At 48.6% G+C, this 12,152-nt stretch overlaps 2 protein-coding genes across 6 annotated transcripts in view; both read right to left on the bottom strand.

Moving 5' to 3' along the window:
- Window positions 1-972: 972 nt before the first annotated feature.
- TMEM106A (transmembrane protein 106A) lies at window positions 973-9,541 on the bottom strand. 2 transcript variants are annotated; one of them, XM_039475799.2, is made up of 9 exons: window positions 9,367-9,541; window positions 9,017-9,165; window positions 8,190-8,424; window positions 7,554-7,617; window positions 5,167-5,320; window positions 4,542-4,682; window positions 4,391-4,434; window positions 3,838-3,891; window positions 973-3,473 (listed from the first exon to the last, which is right to left on the bottom strand). In XM_039475799.2, the coding sequence occupies exons 3-9, from the start codon at window positions 8,398-8,400 to the stop codon at window positions 3,353-3,355; spliced, it is 789 nt and encodes a 262-aa protein (XP_039331733.1). In that variant the 5' UTR covers window positions 8,401-8,424; window positions 9,017-9,165; window positions 9,367-9,541; the 3' UTR covers window positions 973-3,352. The 2 variants fall into 2 exon arrangements, with proteins under 2 accessions (XP_039331733.1, XP_010328877.1); XM_010330575.3 differs by having other exon boundaries at window positions 9,462-9,539.
- A 155-nt stretch (window positions 9,542-9,696) lies between these two features.
- The window catches only part of NBR1 (NBR1 autophagy cargo receptor), a 38,133-nt gene continuing 35,677 nt past the window's right edge, over window positions 9,697-12,152 (bottom strand). For all 4 annotated transcript variants that reach the window (XM_003942724.4, XM_003942723.4, XM_010330576.3 and 1 more), the window contains exon 21: window positions 9,697-11,455. In XM_003942724.4, the coding sequence (XP_003942773.1) occupies window positions 11,282-11,455 (174 nt within the window). In that variant the 3' untranslated portion in view covers window positions 9,697-11,281. The remainder of the gene's footprint in view (window positions 11,456-12,152) is intronic.

Genomic DNA, 12,152 nt, shown 5'->3' with positions numbered 1-12,152 from the left:
TAGTGGCTCAGGCCTGTAATCCCAGCACTCTGGGAGGCCGAGATGGGCGGATCACTTGAGGCCTGGAGTTTGAGATCTGCCCCACCAACATGGTGAAATCCTGTCTCTACTAAAAATAGAAAAATTAGCTGGGTGTGGTGGTGCATGTAACCCAGCTACTTAGGAAGTCTGAGGCATGACAATCACTTGAACACAGGAGGTTCCACTGAGCCAAGATTGTGCCACTGCACTCCAGACTGGGTGACAGAGTGAAACTGTCTCAAAAAAAAAAAAAAAAAGGAAAGTTGTGAAATAGGGAGTATCCTAGGGAGTGTTCACCAGCTCCCTTCCCACTCCCAGGAGACTTTTTTGAACACTTTTTTTTTTTTCCTTGAGACGGATTACAGGCAACACACCACCATGCCCAGCTAATTTTTTGTATTTTTAGTAGAGGTGGGGTTTCACCATGTTGACCAGGATGGTCTCGATCTCTTGACCTTGTGATCCACCCGCCTCAGCCTCCCAAAGTGCTGGGATTACAGGCTTGAGCCACCGCCGCCCGGCCTTGAACACTCTTTAAGTATAGTTTATTCTATACACTATAAATACTTTATATTTGGCAGGCTATACACAGCAACTCCAGCCTGACTTCCCTGGACTTCTGCAAGCTTGCCAGCACCACCTTGAGCTCAGCTTGGAGACGACATGGCCTCCTTCCTTCCCCTCATTCTCCCAATCAGCTAGTTACCCAGTTCTGTCATCACTTTTTCCTGTCCATGCATCCTACTTCTAATTTAGCTTTCCCCACCCACCTATGCTCATTTTTCTGTCTGAATGATAAAACGTCAGCCATTTTTTTTTTTTTTGAGATGGAGTCTCACTCTGTCACCCAGGATGGAGTGCAGTAGCACGATCTCAGCTCACTGCAACCTCTGCCTCCTAGGTTCAAATGATTCTCCTGCCTCAGCCTCCTGACTAGCTGTGATTGATTACAGGTGTGCACCACTACGCCTGGCTTTTTTTTTTTTTTTTTTTTTTTTTTTAGTGAAGTCATGCTAATGTTGCTCATGTTAAACTTGGAACTCCTGGGCTCCAGAGATCCTCCCACCTCAGCTTCCTGAGTAGCTAGGACTACAGGTGCATACCACTGCATCCGGCTGTAAAACCAAGCCACCTTTAATGAGCAAATATCCTTCTTGTTCTGCTCAAGTACAGAAACCATTTCCACTAGGAGTCAGTGGGAACCTATGGGTTATCTGGGGCTTAGCCCCAGCTGAGTGACAGGAAAAAGAGGGTCTAGACCAGTCCCTGCAGATGTGCTGCTCCACACTGTCAAAGCTTGAGGACAGATGAGGCCTCTGGGACCAGAGTGGGCCGTGGTGCTAAGGTAGTGGTGGAACAGAACCTAGCAGCCGCAGCTGGATACTGATAGCTTCATCTCCTGCAGGCTTTCAGATGAGCAGCTGGGCCCACCGTTTGACCTGCCTGTGTCCACTCACATGGGCTTAGGGTGTGGACTAGAGACTCCCATTTTTTTTTTTTTTTTTAAGATGGAGTATCGCTCTTGTTGCCCAGGCTGGAGTGCAATGGCATCATCTTGGCTCACCACAACCTCTGCCTCCCGGGTTGTGGTGATTCTCCTGCCACAGCCTCTCGAGTAGCTGGGATTACAGGCAGGCACCACCGTGCCTGGCTTATTTTGTATTTTTAGTAGAGACAGAGTTTCTCCATATTGGTCAGATTGGTATCAAACTTCTGACCTCAGATGATCTGCCCACCTCAGCCTCCCAAAGTGCTGGTATTACAGACATGAGCCACCACAACTGGCCGAGACATTCCTTTAATAAATATCTTATACAATGATTCTGCCTTTGGCTCTGTTTTTCCTGTGTAGGCCTAGGGAGTGCCAGGTGCCTCCCTCCCCTCCTGTACTATTTTGGCTCCTGCTGTGAAGGGAATAGTAAAACTGCTTTATAGAGAGAAGATTTAGCTGGAGAACAGCTCTGTCTTCCTAGGAACCAGGGACAGTCAATAAACAGGAAGGACAGAGGGCCAAAGGGCCCTTGCTAATCTTACTATCAGATGGGTGGCAGAGAAATTAGCAGAGAGAAGGCCATCACCATCACTTTTTCACATGGTCAAAGTAGATAAGCAAAGGAAAGCATCTATGATCCCCTGAAAGTCCTAGGAGATGGCACTGGATGTCCCCAAAGTCATTTTCTTATTAGTGGGTAGAAAACTTGAAAAGGGTCCTTTTTTTTTTCTTATTTTTTTTTTTTTTAAATTAAAGATGTGGTTTCCAGGAGGCAGAGGTTGCAGTGAGCCAAGATCGTGCCAATGCACTCCGGCCTGGGTAACAAGAGCGAAACTCTGTCTCAAAAAAAAAAAAAAAAGATGGGGTTTCTCCATGATGGCCAGGGTCTTGAACTTCTGACCTCAGGTGATCCACCCACCTTGGCCTCCCAAAGTGCTAGGATCACAGGTGCAAGCCACCGCGCCCGGCCTCTTTTTTTTTTTTTGAGATGAAGTTTCCCTCTTTCGCCCAGGCTGGAGTGCAGTGGCGTGGTCTTGGCTTACTGCAAACTCTGCCTTCTGGTTTCAAGCGATTCTCCTGCCTCAGCCTCCCAAGTAGCTGGGATTACAGGTATGCACCACCACGCCCAGCTAATTTTTATATTTTTAGTACAGATGGGGTATCACCATGTTGGCTGGGCTGGTCACAAATTCCTGACCTCAGGTGACCCACTCGCCTGAGTCTCCCAGAGTGCTGGGATTACAGGTGTGAACTACTGCGCCCGGCCAGCGGGTCCACGTTTTAAAAGCCAGATAAAACAATAGCTTTCTCTATATTCAGAGAGTAGAATGAGCCCCGATGGAGTTGGGGTGAAGTGGCCCCTTCAGACTGACCAGGTGCTCAGTACTTGAAAAGAAAGGTGCCACTTCTGGGAAAGTAAGGTGCCTCAAGAAAATGCCAGGTCAGATTTTCCTCAAGAAAGACCAGCCAGGCACAGTGACTCACATCTGTAATCCAAGTGCTTTGGGAGGCCAAGAAGGGAGGATTGCTTGAGCCCAGGAGTTCAAGACCAGCCTGGGCCAACAGTGAAACTCTCTGTCTCTACCAAAAAAAGACTAACCAAGGGCAGAATCTGAAAGATTCTGAAGCCCCTGAAAGAATCTGGGCGACTCAGAAGATATGAGTGTGTGTGTATGAAGTTCACTTCAAAGCAAGCTCCCTGTGCTGAGGAGGGAAGAGCGTGATGAAGCAGGGCTTCTCCTTTGGCAAAGCCTCTATAGTCCTTCTTTAGTCACCAGGGAGTTGTGGGAGATATAGACCTGGGTTACAGGTGCCTGGAGTACAGGGACAGTAGACAGGTCATGGTGGGTGAGGGGTCAGCTGGTGGGGCACTGATGCGTTTCCTCGGCAGTCCACATATTCATAGCTCTGGAAGACCAGCTGCTCAGAATGGCTCAGGTAGGAACAGGTGAGGGTGCCCCTGGAGAGGAAACAGGCCTTGCTGCCATGGCTGGGAGGAAAAGGAAAGCTCTGGCCTTGTTACTCTGTCTGGGGGTGGGGAGGAGGGGCTCCCTCATTTTCCCTTCCCTCTGGCTCCCACTCTGCCAAGGTAGCTGGGACAGCTGCCCCACCAGTGTTCCAGCAGCTTCCAGACAGCCCTATGCCTGTTGCCCCTATTAGCTTATAGGCAAGGTGAGACTTAGAAAAGTGGCCAGACTTGCTATTCCCAAGAGCCAACAAAGACTCATGGAGTCAGCATGGATGACTCTGCCCATGAGGAAGAGCTGAGTGAGACTGAAGTCAGAAGTGATGGCAGGGATACCAGAGCTCCAGGCTCTACTTACTGGATGTGCAAAAGCACATGGTGGACTTTGATTTTCGGCCAGGTACAGATTTTGCTGAGAGAAAAAGAGAACGTGGGACCATGTGTCACATGGAGCAGCCTGTCAGCTCAGAGGATGCCTGCAGGTCCCAGTTTCCTTATCCCACAGACCCCTTTCCCTCCATTAGGTGCCCCCAAAATGCCACTCCCACCCCTCAGGTGAGTGTGGCAGCTGCACTATCACTCTGACCTGCACTCACTTGGCCCAGGCACATGCTGGACTCCCCATTCAGTAGAAAACAAAACATTCATCTTTCTCAGCAATGCAGGCTGAAGAGCTTTAAGGTCACATATTGTAAAGATTAACCAAATTCCAGCCTGTTTTTCATTCTAATCAAGGTCCAAACAGGCAGAGGCTGGGACCCTGAACTCTTGCTTATTACATTCTTGGCCATGGGAGGGCAGGCCAGATGCTGGTTGCAGAATTTGCTAAGCAATCAGGAAAGCTGGTGGGTATTAAGTGGGTTCCTAAGGCAGGCACGCAGCTAGGGGAGAAGAGATCAAGGGGTACTCACTATGTGTTTTCATCCTGTATCCTGGTGGCTACTGCATAAAACATCTGTCAAACAAATGGGCACAGGGTTAGCCCCAATTCCAGCTGACTCTTTCTCACCACCACACATCCACACTCCGGTGGGCAGGGCTGGCCAGGGAGAGGAGAGTCACCTGTTCACTAGCCAGAGGGCCAATGTGTAGGAGAAGGTTGTTGGAAACCTGCCCTACCACGAGGGACAGGTGCAGAACCTCAAGAGTCAGCTGCGTCACTGTGATGGGGTAGTAGTTGCCATTGAAGATGTTTAAGACATTCTGGAGATGAAGACAAAGGAAGGGAGGAGTGAAGATGGCCCATCCTTAGGAGAAGGCAAACAGTTGCAGAAGCCTGGCTGGCTGGCCTGAGCCCCATGACAAGCTTCAGGTGCAGAGGACCAGTACTAGGAGCCCTTGGGAGGGGCTCTGAATGGTGAAGAAGTTAAGCTGGTGCAGGATCCAGGCTCACCCTGTACGGCTTCTTTCCATTCAGTCCTGTCCATCCAGGGAGTCTCAGGCACTGTCACCCCAACCACCCCTATGATTTACTTAGCTGGCCCTGATTCTGATCCCTTACTGTGTACAGTCCCAATCCTTACTGTCTGTCATGGAGCTCATGCTCCTACCTCTCTTCAGGCTCCCAACACCCTCTTCGTGCCATAAGATCCCCAGCTTCCCATGCCCAGGGTCACAAAAGCAGACAAAGATTACAGCGAAGTATTGCTGGGAAGGGGGGGGATGGAGCCCAAGGGCACCCACCCACCGTTATGTTGAGGTGGATATCAGACTCGCCAAAGGCCACCGTGGAGGAGTTGAGGCCTGCAGGCTGCACAGGGATGGACCGGGGAAACAGGAAAAAGATGACGAAGGAGGAAGTCACCAGGCAGATGAGCACCGCCAGGAACACAAAGAGCTTCCTGTGGGAAAGCAGGACCCAGGATGGAGGAATGGAAAAGTCTGAACACCAAGGAAACTTGGGGAGGGGGTTCAGACACTCCTTTCCATATACGAGGCGTTCCCCTGCACACCACCCCAACATTTAGCTCCCCAGATGTGGCCCAGAGTGAGAAGACGCACAGAACTGGGAGGCAGACAGCCTGGTTTCCACCCCAGCTCTCTGTGCCCACTGACCCAGTAACATGGAGCAGCCCACTTACCTCCTTGTCTCAGTTGGTAAAAGGCAGATAATTGTACCAACCTCACAGAATTTGTTATCGGCTAATATATGAAAAAATACTAATCACAGGTCCTTGCACATGGCGAAAGCACAATGAATGCTAATTATCACTAGAAGAAGTAAGTCCATATTTGAAAGTTCTGAATTTTAACATTCAGAACAGGACACCATCCATTCAACTCAAAATTCAGATATGCATTAGAGAGACAGTACTTCGTTAGTATCTTTTTTTTTTTTTTTTTTGAGATGGAGTTTCACTCTTGTTACCCAGGCTGGAATGCAATGGCGCGATCTTGGCTCACCACAACCTCCACCTCCCAGGTTCAGGCAATTCTCCTGCCTCAGCCTCCTAGTTCGTTAGTATCTTATGACGGGCACTGCTAATCTCTTCTTCTTCTTCTTTTTTTTTTTTGAGACAGTCTTGTCCTGTCAGCCAGGCTGGAGTGCAATGGCACAATCTCAGCTCACTGCAACCTCCACCTCCCGGGTTCAAGCAATTCTCCTGCCTCAGCTTCCAGAGTAGCTGGGATTACAGGCACCAGCCACCATACCTGGCTAATTTTTGTAAAAAATGGGCATTTCACCATGCTGGCCAGGCTGGTAATTTCTTTCTTTCTTTCTTTTTTTTTTTTTTTTAGATGAGGCCTCACTATGTCACCCAGGCTGGAGTGCAGTGACGTGATCTTGGCTTACTGCAGCCTCCACCTCCCAGGTTCAAATGATTCTCCTGCTTCAGCCTCCCAAGTAGCTGGGATTACAGATGTCTGCCACCATGCCCGGCTAAGTTTTGTATTTTTAGTAGAGACAGGGTTTTGCTGTGTTGGCCAGGCTGGTCTTGAACTCCTAACCTCAGGTGATCCGCCTGCCTTAGTCTCAAAAGAGCTGGAATTACAGGGATGAGCCACTGCGCCCAGACTAATTTCTAATTCTGGTACAGTGGGGTGGCTGAGAGGGTTTGGCTTGGTAGGGACTCCCAGGTTGACACCAGGCCCTTGGGAGGAGGCTGTGGGAGTTCCATGTCAGATGGACTCAGATCACAAAATGGTGGGTCCCAGGGCCACCTGAGGTTCTGAAATGTCCCAGAACAGGCAGCAATAGGTTTTTCATCTCTACTGGGAGAAAAACAAGCAACTCTGAAGTGCCTCAGCCAGGGAAGTGCTTTAGAAAATGTTTTCAAATCAATTGCAGCCGGGGCCACGTGCTTGTTCCCTCCTTCCTGGGAGGACTCGCAGTGCTACTAGATCCTTTCTGTCTCGGAGAGGGGGTCATGCTTCCTGGAAGCAGTGAGGCTTAAGGAAGGCTACCAAGTGGCTTCATGTGACATCTGCTGTGCCCATAGCTGCTGTTGCTGCTTTTTTTTGGTAAAGATGGGGTTTCACCATGTTGCCCAGGCTGGTGTTGAACTTCTGAGCTCAAGTGATCCACCTACCTCAGCCTCCCAAAGTGCTGGGATTACAGGCGTGAGCCACCACACCTGGCTCTGGAGCTTCTTAAATTAGGAAAAAATCCTGCCGGGCGTGGTGGCTCAAGCCTGTAATCCCAGCACTTTGGGAGGCCGAGGCGGGTGGATCACGAGGTCAAGAGATCGAGACCATCCTGGTCAACATGGTGAAACCCCGTCTCTACTAAAAATACAAAAAATTAGCTGGGCATGGTGGCGTGTGCCTGTAATCCCAGCTACTCAGGAGGCTGAGGCAGGAGAATTGCCTGAACCCAGGAGGCGGAGGTTGCGGTGAGCCGAGATCGCGCATTGCACTCCAGCCTGGGCAACAAGAGCGAAACTCCGTCTCAAAAAAAAAAAAAAAAAAAAAATCCTTGGACATAAGGAGCTGGTACCTCTGTACCCAGTGAGGTTCAGGCTTTCTATATAAGAACTAATAGGAAAAAATTAGGGGGGATCGAAATAGAAGAGACAAAGGGAGCAGCCCCCAGGGGTGATGGCTTGTGGAACTGGGGGAGGAAGGGGAACTTACGTGTGCTTGGGCTTCAGTCTCTGGTCCCCATAGGGAATGAGAGCCACCAACTGCTTCTCCAGCTCTAGAGAGGGAGGGAGAGTGAGAGGGAGGGCCAAGATGCAATTGTGACAAATATTTCCTGTGCCAGCCTCCCAGATGCACCCCTCCACCCACACCATACAGCAATATTAGAAGCATGCCACCTCTGCCCCAGAGCAAGACTGGAAGCACTGGACTCTGCTACCAAAGTTGGCAGCTCAGCTTTACCATCCCTAGAATGGAAGTAGGATTTCTACTAATAGGTATGGAGAATCTCTGAAAGTCACCAGCAAATCAGAGGTTCCCAGCATCTTTGGAAAGGTAATTTGAAACTTCTTGAACCGAACAAATCCTAAGACACACAGTGTTGCTCAGGAGCACGGTGGCTAGAACTCCTCTTTCCCACAAGGGGCTGGGGAATACAACCAGGGCAGGAGGGCAGGTTTTCACAGGGAGCCCAAGGATAGTAACTCCCTGGCCAGCTTGAGACTGGGAGGTCAAGAGCTGGGAGCAGATCTAACCCCATCCAAGGAGACTCAGAGGAACTGCCCCAGACCAACAGGCTAAGAACTTTCCCTGGATTTTAGGCTATTTCCAGAGCCTTGGGCCACTCACCTCGGGGAATCCTGCCACTGCCTTGGCAGGTGGGACAAGTCACAAAGCTGGCACCAGCAGTTCCTTCACAAGGCACACGGGAACAAAAAGACTTGCTGCTACTGGTACTGGAGTAGCTGGCAGCCTTGCTGCCAACGGTTGGATTGGAGGACAGGATTGACTTGTTCTCATCCTCCTGCCAAGAGCCCAGCTGGGAAAACGTCTTACCCATTCTTCGGGGTGGAGTGGGGGTTCACTAATGAGAAAAGACCAAAGTTCAGTGCTAAGCTTGTTAGCACTGAAGCCAGATGTAATTTTGGTTCGAGGTTCTCAAGATTTGCAAGGAACCCCACCACAGTTTAAGCAAGCTCAAGCCTAAGGAAGATAGGGTGTGAAAAATCAGGCGGTTACATGGGACTCTCAGCATTTCAACTCCTTCCATTATTGTTAAAGAGACCACTCAGCCTCAAAAGGGAAAAGAAAAGCAGAAGTTATTTCACTTTAAGGAACCTCTGTAAGTGAATGGCAGAGGATTTAGTTTTTCTCTGGAAAAGTTGCTGAGCTATCATTCACTTCAAGGGAAGGAAGTTGGATAGGGCAGAAAAGATTCCTTGAAACAAGAAGGAGAGAGGAGGCCACACTGGTCACAGCTGTGGTTAAGACCCCTAAGGAAGCCCTGGTAGAAAGCAGACACATCACTGCTTTCTGAGGCGGGGTAAGAAACCCTGAGGAGAAATCAGGGTCTTTCACTAGGAAAAGTCAAGGCTAAATCTGGACTCTGTGTGGCACAAGGAGGCCGGCAGGTGAGCCACACAGATCCTTCTGGGCTAAAATACAGGGAGACTCACCTGGTTCAGTTCTGGGATCCCAGGCTCCTCAGCTGCACAAGGGCGACACTTCAGGGGTGTGTCTTTGGGGAGAAGGGCTTCTAAGCGCAGAGTGGGCTGCGCTGGGCGGTGGTGGGGAGGAGAAGCGCCGCCTGCCGCCTTCAGGAGTCCTAGGGGAGCGAATGTGTCGCACTGGAGAGTGGTGATAGGAAGGACCCTAACCTCCCCGAAGGGCCAAGCTGATTCCGGGCTACATGGCGGCTCTGTCTTGGGCCGACAGGGTGTGCGCGGACGGAGAAGGTGTGACTTCATTGAGGGAGGATTTCAAGTCCCACCAGACACCCCGAGTGGCCGTTAGTCAAGCTCGGTACCTGGGCAGGGGGCGCCAGTGTGCTGGGCGAGGCAGCGGCATAGGAGGTCTCCTGACCTCCGAAAGGGAACGCAGAGAGTCTGAGGAGGGTCTTACCAGCGGACTACCGCAGCGACAGAAACAGCAGCAAGCGGAATCGAAAGTGCGGGAGCGGACACTCGTCTCAAGCTTTGACTCAGTGCCCAAGGAAGTCCCGCCCCAGCCCCTCCGGGCCCACCCCCTCGCCCCCGGGCCCGCCCCTTCGCCGCGCAGCGGCCTGAGACGCTCTCAGCTCTCCCGAGCGTCACCCGACGCCCTGGACGCTGCTTCCGCAAGGACTAGCCAGTCCAGGTAGGAATTTCCAAGAACATTTATTTCACCATTCTTTAAGTGGTTATGTAAAATTACAACGGAGCGGACGACCCGGGCCTTCCTGGCCCTCAATTATAAAACTCCGATGGTCAAGACAGGTCCCGCCCATCAAGCCAATTACAGACACCCAGCTGCTCCATCTTCAATCCGGAAGCCCTGATTAAAACGTTTTAAATAATGAACGGCCTGGTTGGCTTGCAGTTTTAATCCTGGTTTATTTAAGTAGCATTCAGGAGTTATACTGTAAATAAACATCATTATGGCTAATGACTAATTAAAATCACCATTTATTACAAATACCAACCAGGTTAGATAGTATTTTAATTATCTTTCCCCCCTTCGGTCTGGGGTTCAGATTATTCCTTTTCTGGAAATCATTTTCATGGATAAAATGTTTAGCATTTTTTGTTATCTCTTCCTTCACCAACTCCCTTCTGTAAACAGAGTGAGAACTCGGGCCCCTGGACAAGCTCTGTCCCACTTATCTTGGGGTTAAACCAAAACTTTTTCAGCAACTTTGCCCCCGTCCAAGTTCTGCAGAACATCAGCTGCCTCTTCCTGTTTTAGGCTTTCTAGGGCTAGATACATCTGAATGGACTTCATGCATTAAAGAAGTCATCAGCATTTCCTATACCTCATACACACTCATTTGCCCACCCTGAACTTTACTGACATTAATTTAGGAACCTGCCTTTTGCTTTTCACATGTTTCTATTTCCCCCACTGTACTGTAAAATAAGATCTGCCCTGACATTAAGAAAAAAGGTAACTGTTAAATTTATTTTTCCCTTTAAATAATAGGATTTTTTTCCTTTTCTATAAGGTTAGCAAAATATTTCACACTACCTACTTAAAATTTTTTCCCTTAAATAAAAATGTATGCAGAATTACTATAATAGACATTGCTCAATAAGTGCTGGTGGGTTAATGAGCACCCTCTTCCTCCTCTCACTGAAATGCAGAGATCCTGAAAGTTGGATACTCTTGAATGCACTGTGGAGTCTTTAGCAATAATGCCAATTATTAAGTCTTGCAGGAAAATTACTTTCTCCTTGAGAAAGGAAGAGTAACAACATTCCTATCATGCTCTGGGTGTTGTTTCAATGCCAAATAACTATGAAGCTTGGGGTGGATTACAGAAATTATGAGAATAATTCTTGAAAACAACTTTCAAGGTTAATTTCTTTCAAAACCTGACAATTAACCGATACTCCCATAAAAAAATCCACATTAACCAAAGAAAAATCCCCAACTTCAATAAAAGCAGAAAGAAAAATGGTTCTATATGAACTTGAAGTTACACTTGTTGATGCACTAAAAATAAAGGCGTTTTATCCAAATCAAAACTGTCTTCCTACTATTCTATTCATCCAATGTCTAAAGTGAAAATTTAAGTTCTGGTCTTTGATTTGCTCCCCCAAATACTGTAACAGGTACTGTCTTGGTAACTCAATGATGGGCTCTATACAGATTCATCAGATGAAAAGCAAGCAAGGGCTTAACCCCAATGACAGAATAAAGATCATCTCTGAGCAGCAGGCAACTATTTAATACAAGGTCACTCCTCAATAACGTTGGCTGTACCAGTCATTGTTGTTGATCTGAAGAAGTTCTGTCACAACCTGCAGGATGTTGTAATTATGTTTCTTCAGCAGCCGTAGGTTCAGCTGCCTGTCACAGAATCCCATTTCAAAGAGATGGGCCATTAGGGCTGCTGTCTGATGTTCAGAAACTGATGGCTGTGCAGAGAGACAAGAAAAGCAAAAGAAAAAAAATTCTGTATAATTTAAATGTTTATTTTATACATTTTTATCATCTTGTAAGCATACTAGTCTTTGCAGATTTATTCAAAGTGCTAGGTAATTAGATTCAAGGCTGTGGCACTCCTGTGTACTTAACACCAACGGTTCGGACTAGGAAGGCCCTGTCTTAGATTAGGTGTGTGTATACTTGAAGGAGGAGAAAAGGGAAACTGGGGAGCTAATAAACTGTACTTAGTACTAGGAGAATGCTTCATGGGGGACTTTCAGGAAGAAGGATTTTTTGGCCAAATGAAGGAATGACAGCAAGGCCTGGAGACCTTGTGAACATAAAGGTAATTGTGATGATGAGGCAAGTATGAGCAAAATGAAAGTGTTACTGAGGCTGGGCGCGGTGGCTCAAGCCTGTAATCCCAGCACTTTGGGAGGCCGAGGTGGGTGGATCACGAGGTTGAGAGATCGAGACCATCCTGGTCAACATGGTGAAACCCCGTCTCTACTAAAAATACAAACAATTAGCTGGGCACAGTGGCACGTGCCTGTAATCCCAGCTACTCAGGAGGCTGAGGCAGGAGAATTGCCTGAACCCAGGGAGCGGAGGTTGCGGTGAGCCGAGATCGCGCCATTGCACTCCAGCCTGGGTAACAAGAGCGAAACTCCATCTCAAAAAAAAAAA

This window comes from Saimiri boliviensis, chromosome 17 (genome assembly GCF_048565385.1).
Source record: "Saimiri boliviensis isolate mSaiBol1 chromosome 17, mSaiBol1.pri, whole genome shotgun sequence".
NCBI classification, from domain to species: domain Eukaryota; kingdom Metazoa; phylum Chordata; class Mammalia; order Primates; family Cebidae; genus Saimiri; species Saimiri boliviensis.
The sequence above is the reverse complement of the archived record's forward strand: the minus strand, read 5'-3'. Positions and strand labels throughout refer to the sequence as shown.